The 21,467-nt window shown below is 50.6% G+C and overlaps 1 protein-coding gene across 1 annotated transcript in view; it reads right to left on the bottom strand.

The window, feature by feature from the left end:
* Window positions 1-21,467, bottom strand: part of LOC119977876 (protein-lysine methyltransferase METTL21C-like) — a 58,516-nt gene that overhangs the window by 24,134 nt on the left and 12,915 nt on the right. The window contains exon 2 of the mRNA XM_038819137.1: window positions 4,150-4,267. Coding sequence (XP_038675065.1) covers window positions 4,150-4,255 — 106 coding nt within the window. The 5' untranslated portion in view covers window positions 4,256-4,267. The remainder of the gene's footprint in view (window positions 1-4,149; window positions 4,268-21,467) is intronic.

Raw genomic sequence — 21,467 nt, 5'->3', positions numbered from 1 at the left:
CCTCATTAGCAGGCGAAATTCCCAGGCATAGCAATCCACTCATTGTTCTTATTGTTGTTCTTCCATATGCCACCATTTTCTTTTCCACGAAACCTGAGTTCGGCCATCTGGCTCTGCAAGGTGGTCACCAAGGTGGTCACCAAACAATCATTTTGACGTGCAGCTGTCAGAATTTTCTTCCGCAGACTATAGTTTCAGCTTATTTTTTTAAAATATTAGCACAGATTGCGGTCCGCAGAATCCTGAGGTTCCGTGGAAGGTGTTCTGCGAGAAGCCATGGAGTACATGTCACCAACTATCACAAAGCGCGCAAAATGTACGCCCAAAGCCGTTGATTCCGCTGATCGCCATTTGGAATTCAAAAGGAAGCAAATAATCAAATTGGCTTATCAGAGTCCGGCCTCTCTGCGAACTGGGTGACTACTCAGCCGATCAGCAGCCAATTTGTCAGAGAAGCCGCTCTCCGGTTGGAACTGTTTGATTTTTTTCAGTTCGTCTGTTGCTGGGCATAAAAGCGGCAAGCGGCAACCTGAGCACCGATTAGGACATGAGGAGCAGCAGCAGTGATATCCAAAGAACGTGAAGAGCGACAGCGAACCTTCCGAGGCACATGAGGAGCGGCAACGGTATCTGAGGAGGGATGAATGCTCTTTCATGTTTTCTCTACCTGCCAACAGAAGTGAAATATATTCGAAAATGGGTGCTACTTCCAGAGATTAATGTTACAGGGCCATGGGAAGGTGCCTTAGCCAGGAGGTAATGTTACAGGGCTATGGGAGGGTGGCTTAGCCAGGAGGTAATGTTACAGGGCTATGGGAGGGTGGCTTAGCCAGGAGACAATGTTACAGGGCTATGGGAGGGTGGCTTAGCCAGGAGGTAATGTTATGTGGCTATGGGAGGGTGGCTTAGCCAGGAGGTAATGTTACAGGGCTATGGGAGGGTGGCTTAGCCAAGAGTCAATGTTACAGGGCTATGGGAGGGTGGCTTAGCCAGGAATCAATGTTACAGGGCCATGGGAGGGTGGCTTAGCCAGGAATCAATGTTACAGGGCCATGGGAGGGTGGCTTAGCCAGGAGGTAATGTTATGTGGCTGTGGGAGGGTGGCTTAGCCAGGAGGTAATGTTACAGGGCTATGGGAGGGTGGCTTAGCCAGGAGACAATGTTACAGGGCTATGGGAGGGTGGCTTAGCCAGGAGGTAATGTTACAGGGCTATGGGAGGGTGGCTTAGCCAGGAGTCAATGTTACAGGGCTATGGGAGGGTGGCTTAGCCAGGAGGTAATGTTACAGGGCTATGGGAGGGTGGCTTAGCCAGGAGGTAATGTTACAGGGCTATGGGAGGGTGGCTTAGCCAGGAGACAATGTTACAGGGCTATGGGAGGGTGGCTTAGCCAGGAGACAATGTTACAGGGCTATGGGAGGGTGGCTTAGCCAGGAGACAATGTTACAGGGCTATGGGAGGGTGGCTTAGCCAGGAGACAATGTTACAGGGCTATGGGAGGGTGGCTTAGCCAGGAGGTAATGTTATGTGGCTGTGGGAGGGTGGCTTAGCCAGGAGGTAATGTTACAGGGCCATGGGAGGGTGGCTTAGCCAGGAGGTAATGTTATGTGGCTATGGGAGGGTGGCTTAGCCAGGAGGTAATGTTACAGGGCCATGGGAGGGTGGCTTAGCCAGGAGGTAATGTTATGTGGCTATGGGAGGGTGGCTTAGCCAGGAGGTAATGTTACAGGGCCATGGGAGGGTGGCTTAGCCAGGAGGTAATGTTACAGGGCTATGGGAGGGTGGCTTAGCCAGGAGGTAATGTTACAGGGCCATGGGAGGGTGGCTTAGCCAGGAGGTAATGTTACAGGGCTATGGGAGGGTGGCTTAGCCAAGAGTCAATGTTACAGGGCTATGGGAGGGTGGCTTAGCCAGGAATCAATGTTACAGGGCCATGGGAGGGTGGCTTAGCCAGGAATCAATGTTACAGGGCCATGGGAGGGTGGCTTAGCCAGGAGGTAATGTTATGTGGCTGTGGGAGGGTGGCTTAGCCAGGAGGTAATGTTACAGGGCTATGGGAGGGTGGCTTAGCCAGGAGACAATGTTACAGGGCTATGGGAGGGTGGCTTAGCCAGGAGGTAATGTTACAGGGCTATGGGAGGGTGGCTTAGCCAGGAGGTAATGTTACAGGGCTATGGGAGGGTGGCTTAGCCAGGAGTCAATGTTACAGGGCTATGGGAGGGTGGCTTAGCCAGGAGGTAATGTTACAGGGCTACGGGAGGGTGGCTTAGCCAGGAGGTAATGTTACAGGGCTATGGGAGGGTGGCTTAGCCAGGAGGTAATGTTACAGGGCTATGGGAGGGTGGCTTAGCCAGGAGGTAATGTTACAGGGCTATGGGAGGGTGGCTTAGCCAGGAGACAATGTTACAGGGCTATGGGAGGGTGGCTTAGCCAGGAGACAATGTTACAGGGCTATGGGAGGGTGGCTTAGCCAGGAGACAATGTTACAGGGCTATGGGAGGGTGGCTTAGCCAGGAGACAATGTTACAGGGCTATGGGAGGGTGGCTTAGCCAGGAGGTAATGTTATGTGGCTGTGGGAGGGTGGCTTAGCCAGGAGGTAATGTTACAGGGCCATGGGAGGGTGGCTTAGCCAGGAGGTAATGTTATGTGGCTATGGGAGGGTGGCTTAGCCAGGAGGTAATGTTACAGGGCTATGGGAGGGTGGCTTAGCCAGGAGGTAATGTTATGTGGCTATGGGAGGGTGGCTTAGCCAGGAGGTAATGTTACAGGGCCATGGGAGGGTGGCTTAGCCAGGAGTCAATGTTACAGGGCCATGGGAGGGTGGCTTAGCCAGGAGGTAATGTTACAGGGCTATGGGAGGGTGGCTTAGCCAGGAGGTAATGTTATGTGGCCATGGGAGGGTGGCTTAGCCAGGGGTCAATGTTACAGGGCTATGGGAGGGTGGCTTAGCCAGGAGGTAATGTTACAGGGCTATGGGAGGGTGGCTTAGCCAGGAGGTAATGTTACAGGGCTATGGGAGGGTGGCTTAGCCAGGAGGTAATGTTATGTGGCTATGGGAGGGTGGCTTAGCCAGGAGGTAATGTTACAGGGCTATGGGAGGGTGGCTTAGCCAGGAGGTAATGTTACAGGGCTATGGGAGGGTGGCTTAGCCAGGAGGTAATGTTACAGGGCTATGGGAGGGTGGCTTAGCCAGGAGGTAATGTTATGTGGCTATGGGAGGGTGGCTGAGCCAGGAGGTAATGTTACAGGGCTATGGGAGGGTGGCTGAGCCAGGAGTCAATGTTACAGGGCTATGGGAGGGTGGCTGAGCCAGGAGGTAATGTTACAGGGCTATGGGAGGGTGGCTTAGCCAGGAGGTAATGTTATGTGGCTGTGGGAGGGTGGCTTAGCCAGGGGTCAATGTTACAGGGCTATGGGAGGGTGGATTAGCCAAGAGTCAATGTTACAGGGCTATGGGAGGGTGGCTTAGCCAGGAGGTAATGTTACAGGGCTATGGGAGGGTGGCTTAGCCAAGAGTCAATGTTACAGGGCCATGGGAGGGTGGCTTAGCCAGGAGGTAATGTTACAGGGCTATGGGAGGGTGGCTTAGCCAGGAGGTAATGTTACAGGGCTATGGGAGGGTGGCTTAGCCAGGAGGTAATGTTACAGGGCTATGGGAGGGTGGCTTAGCCAGGAGGTAATGTTATGTGGCTGTGGGAGGGTGGCTTAGCCAGGGGTCAATGTTACAGGGCTATGGGAGGGTGGATTAGGCAAGAGTCAATGTTACAGGGCTATGGGAGGGTGGCTTGGCCAGGAGGTAATGTTACAGGGCTATGGGAAGGTGGCTTAGCCAGGAGGTAATGTTATGCGGCTGTGGGAGGGTGGCTCGAAAATACTTGTTTAGATTTGATTTTTGTGCTTGTACCTGTTTCACGGCAAAAATGGGGCGAAGACACTATGAGAATGTTTGGGGTTCCCTGATGCTCTTAAGAAGTCACTAGGGGTTCCAGAGCTTGAAACATTTAAACATCTTTGAAGATTTTTGACATTCTTAGGCTTGGTATTTGTACTCTTCCCATATATGTACACACATCCATGCTCTGGGGGAAAAATGCACATTTAATGTTAGGATGTTGATCAAATTCTACAAACTATATATTGGTTAAATACCTTCATTTTCATCAGAAGAATCCATGTCTGATTGCACTTCCTGGCTTTGGATTTGCAACTCTTCTTCACCTTCTGTCGATGTATCTCCCGAAGAGATGGTCTCCATTGCCGAAAGATACTGCACAAGTCACAAATCAGATTAGTGAAGAATAATGGGATTGGATTGGTTTATTGTCACATGTACCGAGGTATAGTGAAAAGTATTGTTCTGCATGCAGCTCAAACAAATCATTCCGTAAATGAAAAGAAAATACATAATAGGGAAAACATAAAATACACAATGTAAATACACAGACACTGGCATCGGGTGAAGCATTGAGGAGTAGTACCTGTTGGGTACTAGTTGAGTGGAGTTCAGTGACTAGCAGATGAGGGATAGTAAATAGGAGGAAGCTGCCCCCCCTCCCCCAAGGGTGTGTGTGTGTGTGTGTGGGGGGGGGGGGGGGGGGGGGGGTTAGACTGAGGAACATTTCCTGGTGTTAGGAATGAACCCCCATTTGCTTTATGTTTGGGATAGAGATGGAAGGTAAGACGACAAATGCTCAGTGTTTTTATTTTTGTTTCATTTTCAGTTTGGTTTCATATTTATTCCAATTCCTTGCATCTATATTTTCAGTCACTGCCAGAGCGTTGATTTAAAATTATTTCTTGTCTTTTACTGTTGTTGACTGGGACTCCCAGAATCCTTCAACTCAATAAAACATTGTTGCCGCAAATTGACAAAACAACAATATTTTAATTGATTCACGCACTGCCATCCTCCAGCCAATTGGATTGTTTTGGTACCCTCAAGATCTGCTTTTCAACTAATCCGACTGAAATGCCAATCCCATTAGCAAACAAGATATTTTCTTGAGAAATGCAATGACGATCGAGTGAATGATGCTGTCATTTCAGTGTTTCTAATTGGCTTGGAAGATGCTGGACCTGACATCTGCAGAGGAACCTCTGGAGCTAACCTCCAGGATGTAGAAACGAGCTGCACTGATCGATCGCCCGAGCGCAGCTCAGTAAATTACCACAGCCGCAGAGCGTAATTGTGAATTTGCACATGGATGGATGTAATATTCTTGAACAATGGTGATGTCTTGTACCAGAGTGTTATTTGAATAAAGGAAAGGGGGCTACAGTTTTTTCCTTAGGAGTGGGAAGAGGTCGCTGCTTGGCCAATGCAGAATCCTGACTTCACCTGATCAGAGCGAGGCCTCCAACTTGTTCTTTTGCCTCCCCCTTTTACTTGGTTCTGAACTTCTTTAAAAGCTGTTGACCTCAAACATCTCCCGGGTCTCATGAAAGATTATCAACCTGAGAAATTGGTTAGAGTTCTCCCAGCAACTTGGGAGTCAGGTTTGGCAAAGTGGTGGATGAACAGGGTTCGGCTAGCTCCCTCACATGTTCCTGCCTCCATCCACTTTCACCGGGCGCAGCATTACGGCATTGATAGCTCCCCATTCCGCAGTAACGGAAATCCAATTAAGGGGGGTGATCACGCGGCATGTTTCTACAGCATTCCAATTTTCCCAGAGGCAACAAGGACCACCAGAATTAACATAGTTCACAGGAGCTGGGTATAGAGCAGGAGAATCTCATGTCTCCAGCTCTAAATGCGATTGTTAAATAAAGATAATGGGGAACCTGCAGTCAAGCCTAAGTAGATGTCTGCCATTGCAGCAATCTCCCTTGGAGCCCACTCTCACTGATCAAATGCTGTGGGAAGGGGATGGAATGGTGGGCGTGATGGAGGAGTGGACCATGGTGTCACGGAGGGAGTGGTCTCTGTGGGGAGGGGGGGGGGGGGTGGAGATATGGGGGGGAAACTACTGAAACATATAAGGTTTCGATCTGGGGATTAAAAAGTAACCGTGCCTCTAGGCTATTTCCATACTCATCCTGACACCCTGGTCACTGTTGTTGCATTCCACAGTGCGTGTTGCTGGTTTCCCTCGTATGCTAACTTCTGAATGATATTTGCCCCTCTGCAACTTTCCCACCATCCAAAATTGGATGACTGGGTAAGGCGCCCGGGGAGGGGGGGGGGGCTGGCTGTCTAACAAATAGTCCACTACTTGATGCACGATCAATCGCACAAAAGACTCAGATTGGTACAACTGTGGCTTTATTACAGTCAGATGCGTGGCCTCCTACTGCAGCTGGTGAAATGGCTGATCAGAAGGAGGGCACGCATATTTATACTGCTCCTTGTGGGCGGAGCTAGCCAGCAGGGGCTACCGGCGAACCTGTAGTGCAGGTCCCACCTTACATCCCCTAATACAGGTGCACACAGTTGTTTACCACATTCACCCCCTGTTAAAAATGAGTCCGGCGGGGGAGGCGTGGAACTATATAATAATTTACAGTGGGGAGGGGGGAAAAAAAATGTCCATTTTGATAGTCCAGTGCCCATCAGAGGTTAAGTCGATCCGGTGCTTTGATGGTTCGCTGGGAGCGACTTAACGGTGGTGGCGACGTCGGTGCTGGCGGTGTTGGTTCTGGCCAGTAGTCGGATGACTCCGGGAGCATGCCGAAATCTTCCTCGTCCTCTTGCATAGGAAGGAGGGATGTACCTGTTGGGGCTAATGTTGGGAGCGCCGGGGGAGGGGAGGGTGGCGCGTGGGTGGGGGAGTGTGTCGGAGTGGAACCTGAGAGAGCCAGGTCCCTGAGGGAGACAGTATTTTGGCGGCCGTTGGGGAACTCCACGTAGGCATACTGGGGGTTGGCATGGAGCAAGTGTACCCTGTACACCAAGGGGTCCACCTTGTGGAGTCAGACGTGCCTACGTAGAAGGACCGGTCCTGGAGCTGCGAGCCAAGTCGGGAGCGACCTCCCGGATATGGACTTCCTAGGGAAGGTAAAAACACGTTCATAGGGCGTGTTATTTGTGGTGGTGCACAGTAGTGACCGGATGGAGTGTAGTACATCAGGGAGGACCTCCTGCCAGCGAGAGGCTGGGAGGTTCCTTGACCGTAGGGCCAACTGGACGGCCCTCCATACCGTCCCGTTCTCCCTCTCTACCTGCCCATTTCCCCGGGGGTTGTAGCTGGTCGTCCTGCTGGAGGCGATACCCCTGCTGAGCAGGAACTGGCGCAGCTCAACACTCATGAATGAGGATCCCCTGTCACTGTGGATGTAGGCAGGGAATCCGAACAGAGCGAAGATTGTGTTGAGGGCCTTGATGATGGTGGAATGGGATGGCGAAGGGGAACCTGGAGTATTCATCGACCACACTAAGGATATATGTGTTGCGGTTGGTGGAGGGGAGGGGCCCTTTGAAATCCACACTGAGGCGTTCAAAGGGGCGGGAGGCTTTCACCAGGCGCGCGCGGTCTGGCCGGTAGAAGTGCGGCTTGCACTCTGCGCAGACCTGGCAGTCTCTGATGACTGCCCGTACTTCCTCAACGGAGTAGGGCAGATTGCGGACTTTGACGAGGTGGTACACTCGTCTGACCCCCGGGTGGCAAAGGCTGTCATGCAGGGCCCGGAGTCGGACTACTTGTGCGCTGGCACATGTACCTCGGGAAAGGGCGTCAGGGGGCTCGTTGAGTTTGCCGGGGCGATACAAAATCTCGCAATTATAGGTGGAGAACTCGATTCTCCACCATAAGATTTTGTCATTCTTGATCTTGCCCCGCTGTGTGTTATTAAACATGAAGGCTACCGACCGTTGGTCAGTGAGGAGAGTGAATCTCCTGCCGGCCAGGTAATGCCTCCAATGGCGCACAGCTTCAACGATAGCTTGGGCCTCTTTTTCGACGGATGAGTGCCGAATTTCAGAGGCATGAAGGGTGCGGGAGAAGAATGCCACGGGTCTGCCTGCCTGGTTTAGAGTGGCGGCGAGGGCGACATCTGAAGCGTTGCTTTCTAATTGGAAGGGCAGCGTCTTGTCTACTGCATGCATCCGGCCTTGGCTATGTCTGCTCTGATCTGGGCGAAGGCGTATTGCGCCTCAGTCGCGAGGGGGAATTGAGTGGACTGTATGAGTGGGCGGGCCTTGTCCGCATAGTTTGGGACCCACTGGGCGTAGTACGCGAAGAACCCAAGGCAGCGTTTGAGGGCCTTGGGGCAGTGGGGGAGGGGAAGCTCCATGAGGGGGCGCATGCGGTCGGGTTCGGGCCCCAGAAGTCCGTTTTGGACTACGTAGCCGAGGACGGCTAAGCGGGTGGTACGGAACACACACTTCTCCTTGTTGTACGTAAGGTTGAGGAGAGTGGTGGTGCGGAGGAATTTAGTGAGATTGGCGTCGTGGTCCTGCTGATCGTGGCCGCAGATGGTGACATTGTCTAGGTACGGAAACGTGACCCACAAACCGTACCGGTCGACCATTCGGTCCATCTCCCTTTGGAAGACCAAGACCCCGTTAGTGACGCCGAAGAAATTGATAGAGCCAACCGTCCACCTCGAAGGCAGTGTATGGACGGTACGATTTACGGATGGGGAGCTGGTGGTAAGCGGATTTCAGGTCAATTGTTGAGAAGACCCGGTACTGCGCAATCTGGTTGACCATCTCAGATATGCGTGGGAGGGGGTATGCGTCGAGCTGCATGTCCCGATTGATGGTCTGGCTGTAGTCCACGACCATTCTGTGTTTCTCCCCAGTTTTTACTACTACCACTTGAGCTCTCCAGGGGCTGTTCCTGGCCTCGATGATACCCTCCCGAAGCAGCCGCTGGACTTCGGACCTGATGAAGGCCTTGTCCTGGGTGCTGTACCGTCTGCTCCTGGTGGCAACGGGTTTGCAATCCGCAGTTAGATTGGCAAAGAGGGAGGGGGGGGTCAACCTTGAGGGTCGCAAAGCCGCAAACGGTGAGTGGAGGTAGGGGCCCACCAAATTTGAGGGTGAGGCTCTGGAGATTGCACTGAAAATCCAGGCCCAGTAATAGTGCAGCGCAGAGGTTGGGGAGGACGTAGAGGCGGAAACCGCTGAATTCTACGCCCTGGACAGTGAGAGTGACCGTGCAGAACCCTCAGATTGGGACAGAGTTGGATCCGGAGGCCAGGGAGATCTGTTGGTTGGCGGGGTGGACTGTGAGGGAGCTGCGCCTTACCGTATCCGGGTGTATGAAGATTTCGGTGCTCCCGGAGTCCAGCAGGCAAGAGGTCACGTGGCCATTGGTTTTCACCGTCGTCGAAGCGGTGGCCAGGTTGTGAGGATGAGACCGGTCCAGTGTCATCGAGGCGAGCTGCGGGTGGTTGTCCGAGGTTTCAGATGGAGAGTGTCGGCGACCCAGATCTGGCGTTCTAGCCCCGTGGGTGAGATAAGATGGCGGCATCCGGAGGTCCTGTAGGGAACAAAATGGCGGTGCCCATGGAGCGCACGTTGCGGGGGTGGGGCGATATGGCGGCGACCATGGGCCGCACGTGGAGTGAGGGGGGGGATGGCGGCGCCCACTGGCCGCACCTGGCCCTGGGAGGGGAAAAGATAGCGGCGCCCACTGGTCGCACGTGGCCCCGGGAGGAGAAGATGGCGGCGCCCACTGGTCGCACGTGGCCCTGGGAGGAGAAGATGGTGGAGCCCATTGTGCGTTTGGCAGGGGGCGATAGCGGGCACGATAGCGACGACTGCGCGGGCCTGGCACACAGCTGCAAAGTGGCCCTTTTTACTGCAGGACTTGCAAGTGGCGGTGCGGGCCGGGCAGCGTTGGTGGGGATGCTTCTGCTGACCGCAGAAGAAGCAGCGGGGACCCCCGGGGTGTGCGGATTGGCGGGCAGCACAGGCATATTGAGTCGGCAGGGCCCTAGCCGGCGGGGGGGGGGGGGGGGTCATTTGCGGGGTCCAGGGGGGGTAGGACGGGTGGGCCGCGCGGCGAGCGGGGTCGACCTGGACGTTACGAGATGCTGCCGTCATGGAGAGAGCTAAAGCTTTCGTCTCCGTTAGGTCAAGTGTGGCCCCTTCCAGCAGTCGTTGTCGGATGGGGTCCGACACAATCCCAGTTACGAAAGCGTCACGCTTGAGGAGATTGGAATGTTCAGTGGCCGTAACGGCCTGACAGTCACAGTCCTGTACGAGTGGGATTAGAGCCCACCAGAAGTCTTCGATAGACTCACCAGGGAGTTGTGCGCGAGTGGCGAGTTGTGCCTGCGAAGAGTGTGTTTGCTTTCTGTGCGTAGTTCTCTTTTAGGAGTGCCATCGCTTCCGCATAACTCAGGGCGTCTTGGAACAACGGGAACACGTTGGAGCTCAACCTGGAGTATAAAACCTGAATCTTCTGAGCCTCCGTCGGCGTGGGGGTCACAGCTTTGATGTAGGCCTCAAAACAAGCCAGCCAGTGATTAAAGTCCTTTCTGGCGTCAGGCGAGTGCGGATCCAGCTGAAGGCGATCTGGTTTGATTCTGATATCCATTTCTTAGTAAATCTGACTGTAATAAATTGATGGACGATCAATTGCACGAAAGACTCAGATTGGTCCAACTGTGGCTTTATGACAGTCAGATGCGTGGCCTCCTACTGCAGCTGGCAGAATGGCTGATCAGAAGGCGGACACGCATATTTAAACGGCTCCTTGTGGGTGGAGCCAACAGGCAGGGTGCGAACCTGTGTGCAGGTCTTACCTTACATCCCCTAATACAGGTGCACACAGTGGTTTACCACAGCCGGTAAAATGCAGCAGGTCTGGCAACATCCATCAGGAGAGAAACAGACTTTTTGAGCCCTTTGGCTTTTCGTCAGAATTGAAGGAAAGGAGAAGGTGTTTGATTTTGAAGTGCAGCTGTGTGGGTGTGCAGTAAAATGGGGCAACTTTAAGAACCAAAGACTGATAAAGAGAGATAGACTGATGTAGGGGAGGGGGTGGGGGAGGTGAGGGGGGCGCATTAGAACAAAGAAAACTACAGCACAGGAACAGGCCCTTCGGCCCTCCCAGCCTGCGCCGATACAGATCCTTTATCTAAACCTGTCTCCTATTTTCCAAGGATCTACTTCCCTCTGTTCCCCGCCCGTTCATATATCTGTCCAGATGCATCTTAAATGATGCAATCGTGCCCGCCTCTACCACCTCCGCTGGTAAAGCATTCCAGGCACCCACCACCTTCTGCGTAAAAAACTTTCCACGCACATCTCCCTTAAATTTTCCCCTCTCACCTTGAAATTGTGACCCCCTTGTAATTGACACCCCCACTCTTGGAAAAAGCTTGTTGCTATCCACCCTGTCCATACCTCTCATAATTTTGTATACCTCAATCAGGTCCCCCCTCAACCTCTGTCTTTCCAACGAAAACAATCCTAATCTACTCAACCTTTCTTCATAGCTAGCACCCTCCATACCAGGCAACATCCTGGTGAACCTCCTCTGCACCCTCTCTAAAGCATCCACATCCTTCTGGTAATGTGGCGACCAGAACTGCACGCAGTATTCCAAATGTGACCTAACCAAAGTCCTATAGAACTGTAACATGACCTGCCGACTCTTGTACTCAATACCACGTCCGATGAAGGCAAGCATGCTGTATGCCTTCTTGACCACTCTATCGACCTGCATTGCCACCTTCAGGGTACAATGGACCCGAACTCCCAGATCTATCTGTACATCAATTTTCCCCAGGACTCTTCCATTGACCGTATAGTGCGCTCTTGAATTGGATCTTCCAAAATGCATCACCTCGCATTGCCTGGATTGAACTCCATCTGCCATTTCTCTACCCAACTCTCCAATTTATCTATATTTTGCTGTATTCTCTGACAGTCCCCCCTCACTATCTGTAACTCCACCAATCTTAGTACCATCTGCAAACTTGCTAATCAGACCACCTATACCTTGGTCCAGATCATTTATGTATAATCACAAACAACAGTGGTCCGAGCACGGATCCCTGTGGAACACCACTAGTCACCCTTCTCCATTTTGAGACACTCCCTTCCACTCTCTGTCTCCTGTTACCCAGCCAGTTCTTTATCCATCTAGCTAGTACACTCTGAACCCCATGCAACTTCACTTTTTCCATCAACCTGCCATGGGAAACTTTATCAAATGCCTTACTGAAGTCCATGTATATGACATCTACAGCCCTTCCCTCATCAATTAACTTTGTTACTTCCTCAAAGAATTCTATTAGGTTTGTAAGACATGACCTTCCCTGCACAAAACCATGCTACCTATCACTGATAAGTCTATTTTCTTCCAAATGTGAATAGATCCTATCCCTCAGTATCTTCTCCAATAGTTTGCCTACCACTGACGTCAAGCTCACAGGTCAATAATTCCCTGGATTTTTCCCTGCTACCCTTCTTAAACAAAGGGACAACATTAGCAATTCTCCAGTCCTCCGGGACCTCACCCATGCTCAAGGATGCTGCAAAGATATCTGTTAAGGCCCCAGCTATTTCATCCCTCGCTTCCCTCAGTAACCTGGGATAGATCCCATCCGGACCTGGGGACTTGTCCACCTTAATGCCTTTTAGAATACCCAAAACTTCCCCCTTCCTTATGCTGACTTGACCTACAGTATTTAAACATCCATCCCTAACCTCACCATCCGTCATGTCCCTCTCCTTGGTGAATACCGATGCAAAGTACTCATTAAGAATCTCACCCATTTCCTCTGACTCCACGCATAAATTCCCTCTTTTGTCTTTGAGTGGGCCAATCTTTTCTCCAGTTACGCTCTTGCTCCTTATATACGAATCAAAGGCTTTGGGATGTTCCTTAACCCTGTTCGCCAAAGATATTTCATGACCCCTTTTAGCCCTCTTTATTGCGCGTTTGAGATTTGTCCTACTTTCCCGATATTCCTCCAAAGCTTCATCAGTTTTCAGTCGCCTAGATCTTATTGAGACATTGAACAAACGAATGTGATATCAAATAGGATTATTAGTTAGAATAATGTAGATGATAGAGCCAGTCTGATGGTAATGAGCTCACAGACAAAGAACAAAGGGATTCAGCAAAGCATGGCTAGGAGAGGGGGAAGGGAGCCTCGTGCAGAGGGTGGTGAAAAGGATGCTGGGTAACAAGAGGCCCAGGGTTGAGGAATGCGTAGTGAGCCAATCAGGATATATGGCCAGGTCAGGAGGTGTATAGGATGACCTATGGGAATCTTGTATGTGAAACTTGATGCCATTTGAATTATATGTGCAGAGTTCTCTTTGTCTCCGACTTCACTCGTTTCTGGTGGCTTCAGGAGACTGTATGTGTTCTGAATCTCTATAGAGCGGGTCAGCCTTGCAAGTTGTTTAAAATAAATAATACTATACCTACAAATCCCTCTCGAGTTTTATTGAGGCCAGACTGATGGGTAAAGAACTTAATTTGTCATTATGTATGCTTCCTTTTTCACCTTAGCTCGTCTCACAATTCTACCCATCATCCATGGTTCCCTAATCTTGCCATTTCTATCCCTCATTTTCACAGGAACATGTCTGTCCTGCACTCTAATCAACCTTTCCATAAAAGACTCCCACATTTCAAATGTGGATTTACCCTTAAACAGCTGCTCCCAATCCACATTCCCCAGCTCCTGCTGAATTTTGGTATAGTTGGCCTTCCCCCAATTTAGCACTCTTCCTTTAGGAGCACTCTCGTCTTTGTCCTGAGTATTCTAAAACTTATGGAATTGTGATCGCTATTCGCAAAGTAATCACCGACTGAAACTTCAACCACCTGGCCGGGATCATTCACCAATACCAGGTCCAGTATGGCCCCTTCCTGAGTTGGCCTATTTACATACTGCTCTAAAAAAACTCTCCTGGATGCTCCTTACAAATTCTGCTCCATCTATGCCTCCAACACTACATGAGTCCCATTCAATGTTGGGGAAGTTAAAATCTCCCATCACAACCACCCTATTGCTCCTACATTTTTCTATAATCTGTCTACATATTTATACCTCTACTTCACGCTCGCTTTTGGGAGGCCTGTAGTAAAGTTCCAACAATGTTACTGCACCCTTCCTATTTCTTAGCTCTACCCATATTGCCTCAGTGCTCAAATACTCCATAGTGCCCTCCTTAATCACAGCTGTGATATCATCTCTGACCAGTAATGTAACTTCTCTGCCCCTTTTACCTCCCTCTCTATCCCTCCTAAAGCATCTATACCCTGGGATATTTAATTGCAAATCTTGCCCTTCCCTCAAACAAGTCTCAGTAATACCAATAACATCATATTCTCAGGTAATAATCCAAGCCTTAAATTCATCTTCCTTACCTGCTACACTTCTCGCATTAAAACAAATGCACCTCAGACCACCTGACCCTTTGCGTTCATCATCTCTTCCCTGTCTACTCTTCCTTTAGTCACATTGAGTTTATTATCTAGTACCTTACTGGCTTTAGTTGCTGCCTCTTTACTGACCTCTAACTTCCTAATCTGGTTCCCATCCCCCTGCCACATTAGTTTAAAACCTTCCCAACAGTGTTCGCAAAAGCACCCCCTAGGGCATTGGTTCCAGTCCTGCCCAGGTGTAGACCATCCAATTTGTAATGGTCCCACCGTCCCCAGAACCGGTTCCAATGTCCCAAAAATCTGAACCCCCTCCCTCCTGCACCATCTCTCAAGCCACGTATTCATTCTGACTATTCTTGAATTTCTACTCTGACTGTCTTGTGGCACTGGTAGCAATCCTGAGATTACTACCTTTCCGGTCCTACTTTTTAAACTTATCTCCTAACTCGCTAAATTCTGATTGTAGGACCTCATCCCGTTTTGTACCTACATCGTTGGTGCCTATATGCACCACGACAACTGACTGTTCACCCTCCCCCTTCAGTATGTCCTGCAGCCGATCTGAGACATACCTGACCCGTGCACCCGGGAGGCAACATACCATTCAGGAGTCTTGTTTTCGACCACAGAAAGGCCTGTCTACTCCCCATACGATTGAATCCCCTATTACTATAGCCTGCCAGTCTTCTTCCCACCCTTCTGTGCAGCAGAGCCAGCCACGGTGCCATGAGCCTGGCTACTACTGCCTTCCCTTGGTGAGTCATCTCCCCCAACAGTATCCAAAACGGTATACCTGTTTTGGAGGGAGATGACTGCAGGGGACACCTGCACTGCCTTCCTGCTCTTTCTCTGCCTTTTGGTCACCCATTCCCTGTCTCCCTCACCAATCCTAATCTGCGGTGTGACCAACTCACTGAACGTGCTATCCACGACCTCCTCAGCATCGCGGATGCTCCAAAGTGAGTCCATCCGCAGCTCCAGAGCCATCATGCGGTCTAACAGGAGCTGCAGCTGGACACACTTCCCACACATGAAGGAGTCAGGGGCATCGGCCGCGTCCCTGAACTCCCACATGGAGCACGAGGAGCATAACACGGGTCTGGGATCTCCTGCCATTTTTACACTTTACCTTAAACTGATTACAAATATAATATCAAATAATGAATAAGTGTAAGGAATAACGATTTTACTTACCAATCACAATACTTACCAACATACGAAGAGTTAATTTTCTCCCAGCTACTGCTAATTGGAGCACTTTCCTTACCAGCCAATCAGGTCACTGCTTTGCTGTAATGTCACTCTTCAAATTTATTCCCAAAGACCCTGTGGCCGCTGTTTAAGCAGCGAAGCAGCGAGTTTAAATACTCACCGCTCGACTCTGTGGCTCCGCCCACTCCAACAGCTGAATTGCCGCCGAAAAGACATTAAGGCAACACATGTTTGGGATATTTTTTTTAAAAGGGGTTTAAGATGGAGGAGTAAGGACAAAATCTAAAGTTGGCGAACTCAGTGTTGAGACCCGAGGGCAAGAACATACCCAGCCGGAAGATATGGGGCTGGATTCTCTGATTGTGAGGCTATGTCCTGACGCCGGCGTGGGAATGGTGGCTTTTTACACCCAAAGATTCAATGCAAAATGGCCACCGATCCTCCGTGTAGCTGGGGGCTAGCATGCCGGCAGCGTCGAGCACCAAGCTCTAGCCGCCGATATGTCCCAGAGAATTGCCGGGTCCGTGGCCGTGCATGGCGGCGGCCTGCAGCGGCCGTGCAATGTGGCGCCAGCTGCTCGCGGACCCGGCCTGCGAAATACTGCCCCCCCTTTGTCCAACTCGCATGCCCCGGACCACCCTCCAGCAGTGCCCCCAGCCCCTGATGAACTCCCCCCTGCCCACGGATTGGCCCTCCCCCAACTGTGGCGGCACTGAACCGAGTCCAGAGCCGCCACGACGAGCTCCCGACGGGTGAGACCATGAGAGACCCACGTTGTCTGGGGGTGGGCCTCAGGCAATGTCCTGAAGCCGTTAGTACAGACGCTGCTTCGGAGGGGGCGGCATATCATGAAAGCGGCGTTGCCCCCGATTTGGTTGCGAACGGGAATTCTCCGGCCGATCACCGAACACGATTTTGGCGCCAGTGACCGGAGAATCCCGCCCGAGATCTTGCTCCTCAGGCCTGCGCCAGGCTTTAGTGGAGCACTGCAGCAGGCCAAGGACGGACATGTGGGCACGAGAGCAGGATGCGGAGTTAAAATGACATGCAACAGGAAGGTTGGAGTAGTTTTTGTGGACTGTGCAAAGGTGTTCGGCAAAGCAGTCACCCGGTCTACGTTTAGTCTCCCAGTGTAGAGCAGATGGCATTGGGAGCAGCGAATACAATAAAGCAGATTGAAGGAAATGCAATGGAAACGCTGCTTAAGCTGAAAGGAATGTTTGGGGCCCTGAATGGTGAGGAGGGAGAGGGTAAAGGGGCTGGTGTTGCACCTTCTGTGACTGCAATGGGAGGTGCTGTGGGAAGGGTATGGGGAGTTGGGCTTGATGGAGGGGTGGACCAGGGTGTCACAGAGGGAGTGGTCTCTGTGGGGTGAGGGTGATGGAGATATGGGGGGACACTACTGAAACATGTAAGGTTACGACTTGGAAATGTCCAGGCGCTCATGGCAAACGTCAGCCCACTATCTCTGTTCCTCCATGTGCTTCAGCATACTGAGCATTTCCTGTACTTTCCACATTTCATTCAGATATTCAGCATCTTCACCATTTTGCCTTTGTTCATTTCTGTTGTGTCGTTCATGTGATCTAAATCAAAAATAGAATGACCAGACACTGCTACCTTTCTCTAAATACTTCACTGCATCAGGAAATACTTCTACAGGATGGAAACTCATTCATCCTAGGACTGGAATATACACTGTGAACTGAGACGGAGAATACCTCTTTCAAAGTGGACGAGATAATGAATTGCTAATTTGTTGAATCTAGCCCATTACACTATTTGATTAATAAAGTCACCAAAGTCCTAGATGACCATAGGCTGCTTTACCCTTTGAGGTGGAGAGCTGAGTGGTGGTGGTTTAACCGGAGGGTCACCATATCTCAGGCAATGAGCAAGGTTAAGAAGGCAGGGCCTTCATGAATTACCTCAGCCGATACGGGAATTGAACCCATGGTGTTAGCCTCGCTCTGCATCACGAACCAGCTGTCCAGCCAACTGAACTCAACTGGCCCACCAAGATAGCTAAACTATTTATTTACAACCCAACTCAAAGGATCACTTCGATCATATTTCTTGGACCCATTCCCCCCTGATGTTGCGTTAGCCTTGCTGTAGCAATGATACTCACAGAACTGTTGATGAGTTACTTAGAATGATGATTTATTATTTAACATGTGGAAGGATAACAGGCAGAATCTATAGACTGGGGTTCTCTGGAACTACCCGATGTGCAATTGTCCTTATCTACGCCTCACTACTAACTAATGAGTCCGTCACACCATGTCACCAAGGTCTGAAGCTACCAGCTGGTTGGAGGTCACATTGTTACCCGCATATAATCTTACTCTCAGACATATAGAAACATTTAAAATTATGAAGGGAATAGATAGGATAGATGCGGGCAGGTTATTTCCACTGGCGGGTGACAGCAGAACTAGGGGGCATAGCCTCAAAATAAGGGGAAGTAGATTTAGGACTGAGTTTAGGAGGAACTTCTTCACCTAAAGGGTTGTGAATCTATGGAATTCCTTGCCCAGTGAAGCAGTTGAGGCTCCTTTATTACATGTTTTTAAGGTAAAGATAGATAGTTTTTTGAAGAATAAAGGGATTAAGGGTTATGGTGTTCGGGCCGGAAAGTGGAGCTGAGTCCACAAAAGATCAGCCATGATCTAATTGAATGGCGGAGCAGGCTCGAGGGGCCAGATGGCCTACTCCTGCTCCTAGTTCTTATGTTCTTATATCACCACAGGTGAATGTATTTCTTCATCATTACTCAGGGACGCTTTAATATTTTTTGGTTGATCACTTATTGACCTTGAGTAGACTCTTTCTCAGTCAATGCTGGGAATATACAGACAGGAAAATCCTTTATTCATTAGTGAATATGAATGTATATATTTTGTTCACAAACCTACTTTTAGGGGCTAAATTGGGTAGCAGGCCTGGGGATCAAGATGGGTAATTAACTCTTGCCTTGTCAATGGAATGCAGGCCGCATGCCACCTTGGTGTTCCCGCCTCATTTGAATACTTGATTTTCACCTGTGAGATAGGCAGGAGGAGTCGGGTATTTTGCTGGCCCTGTGATCCTGTCTGTGTTGTGGAAGTGTCCGCCTGCTCTATTTTCATGCTGGGAAGACAGGTTTATGATGGAGACTGGTCTGCTGACTCTGAAGGCTCCACAGAGTTGGAAACGGGCCTGGTTGCGGATGTGAGCAAACACATTGCGATCTGATATAAAGGCCTGCCTTGGAGGCTGGGAGAGGAGACTGATGAGGCGACAGCTGACCCAGTACTCGGAAGCCATCTCTGACCCTTGTCCTGTGAATAGTCACTTTTTCTCGAGCCACACATGATGGCCAAAAGTTTTATAACTGTCGTAAAGTTGACCCAGCATTAACCTACCCGATTAAAGCTACAATTCCCTTGTGGGCTGTCTCTATTTCTCAAGTGACTGCCACAAACAGCATTGACTCGCTGTTGGCACTCATAGCTACTCTCCTATCAAATGTCTGCACTTTACAGCAACTGTGATCACAAAGTTAGGGGAGTCACTGTTGCATGGTGTGTCGGGCACCTTGATGGGTTCAGATGGTGAGGGCAGATTGGGATCTCCTCCTGAGCCCGCTCCCTGGCGAGAGATGGGAGATGAATTCTCCCTCTTGTTCGAGAATTGGCTGCCATGCTTTGGTAATCTTGATTTGGAGGCTGGATGCACCAGATTCGATGGAGCACAACGTATCCTGTCTGCGAGGCATGGGGTCGGTGGGGCTCACTGATCACTGCTCCTATACAGCCCCATTCTCAATGCTCGTCGTGAGGCGTTGGAGGTGGCTGAGTGGATCGGGTTATTACCCCCGGTCGGGGCCTAGGTTACGGACTGCATGAGAGTTAGGGAAACGGCTTGGTGGAAATAAGAGCACGGGATTCTCCGTCCAGCTAAACCAGGTTTCTGGTGCAACACCCTCCCCACTATCAGTGAGACTCTGTCCCGTCAGCCGGCCAATGGAGTTTTCCATTGTGGGCAGCTCCAAGGCATCGGGAAATCTCCGGACGTGGGTCACTGCCAGCGCAACAGAGAATCCCGTCAGCAGGGAATCCAGCCCATGATGTCTCGTGCTTTGATCACTGGAATCCTGGAGAGATCCTGAAGAGTGCTTGTTGATCCTACCTTATCCTTTGCCTTCTCAGGCAACATAAAAGACATCTTTATCCTGAAATTTACCCTGCAGTTCTTAAGTAATCCTGATCGTTACTCCCTGTTGATCATGCTGTTGACTTTTTAAATCCTATGTTTTTTTTTCCTGTAGGGGAGTGTGAAATGTGAGCGTGATAGCCGGTACCATTGATTCTCTTTATCCTGTTATCCTGTGTTAGCAAGATCATTTAGAGTCAATGATGGGAAGTGTGATTTGGGTACAGTTTTACACCTTTTGGTTATTGGGTCTATCCTATCTCATTAAGAAGAAGGTTGGAGCTGGATGGAGTGAAGGGTGGGTGGACATGGTTGGTAGGGTTTGTTCAGTCCTGACTGAGATTGAGAACAGCTCCCTAGTTAGAGGTAATCCGTTTTTGGGTTATACTTTTGGATTTATATATTCTTTGCATGAAGAATCCGTGTCTTCATCCTTCTTTGGCCTGGGCAGAGTTTGTATCCTGGGGATGACTGGGTTCCTTCTGTCTCCATCTTGAGGCTGAGTTTTTCCTTCCATCTGTTTGGGTCTCTATGTGTTCCTCCCCTGGGCTATTGTAGTGGTCGGGTTGTTGATGAAGGAGGTTGCTGTGGATATCCTTCCTGCGATGATGGTCACTTGGAGCGAGGCTGTGTGTCCCCTCTCTGGGTCTTCATCCAGGTGAGTATTGTGTTGGTTCTCAGCCTAATCTTGCCCGCTGGCTTGAGGGGTGGTTTCTGTATTTGGATTTGTTTATTGTCACGTATACCAAGGTACAGTGAAAAGTATTTTTCCGCGAGCAGCTCAAACAGACCATTTAGTACATGAAAAGAAAAGAAAATAATAAGAAAATACATAATAGGGCAACACAAGATACACAATGTAAATACATGGACACCGGCATTGGGTGAAGCAGACAGCAGTGTAGTATTAATCAGCTCAATCCATAAGAGGGTAATTTCGGAGTCTGGTAAAAGCGGGGAAGAAGCTGTCTTTGAGTCTGTTCGTGTGTGTTCTCAGACTTTTGTATCTCCTGCCCGATGGAAGAAGTTGGAAGAGTGAGTAAGCCGGGTGGGAGGGGTCTTTGATTATGCTGCCTGCATTCCCCAGGCAGCGGGAGGTGTAGATGGAGTCAATGGATGGGAGGCAGGTTTGTGTGATGGACTGGGCGGTGTACACGACCTGCGTTCTTGGGCCGAGCAGTTGCCACCAGGCTGTGATGCAGCCCGATAGGATGCTTTCTATGGCGAATCTCTATTTGTGCCGGGGAGGAGGGAATCGGTCCTCCCTCCCGGGGTGCCTAATTATTGACTGTCTTGATGATTCCTCTTCTCCGACCCCTCCGACCCCCCCCCCCCCCCCCCCCCCCCCCCCCAGCCCTACGCCGGCCTTGGAAGTATAGTTTTTATGTCTTGGTTTGTGCTGGGCTACGCTAGGCATGGTGCTATGGCTATTATCCTGTTGTCCCTGGGGTCTCAGTATATCCCTCTCTGAGGGGAGGGGCTTCCTGGGAGGCTGAGTTTAGTTTCCTTGGGCCAGATTCTCCGATTCTGAGGCTAAGTGTGGAGGCTTTGTGACGTTTTGCGTGGAAAAGTTTGGCGCCGCCTCCTCACCGATGATGCGACCGGTGAGGGGCGAGCAGCCACGCCACGTACAATTCCCGGCCATCATTAAATAAACGGCTGGAGAATGGCCGGGTCCTTGGCAGCACGTGGACACAACCCGCAGTCGCCTTGCTGGCTTCCCGCACGGCTGGGACCACACATCCCCCGTGCTGT

Source organism: Scyliorhinus canicula, chromosome 14, assembly GCF_902713615.1.
Source record: "Scyliorhinus canicula chromosome 14, sScyCan1.1, whole genome shotgun sequence".
NCBI lineage: Eukaryota > Metazoa > Chordata > Chondrichthyes > Carcharhiniformes > Scyliorhinidae > Scyliorhinus > Scyliorhinus canicula.
Note: the sequence above shows the minus strand (reverse complement) of the source record. Positions and strands in the feature narration are given on the sequence as shown.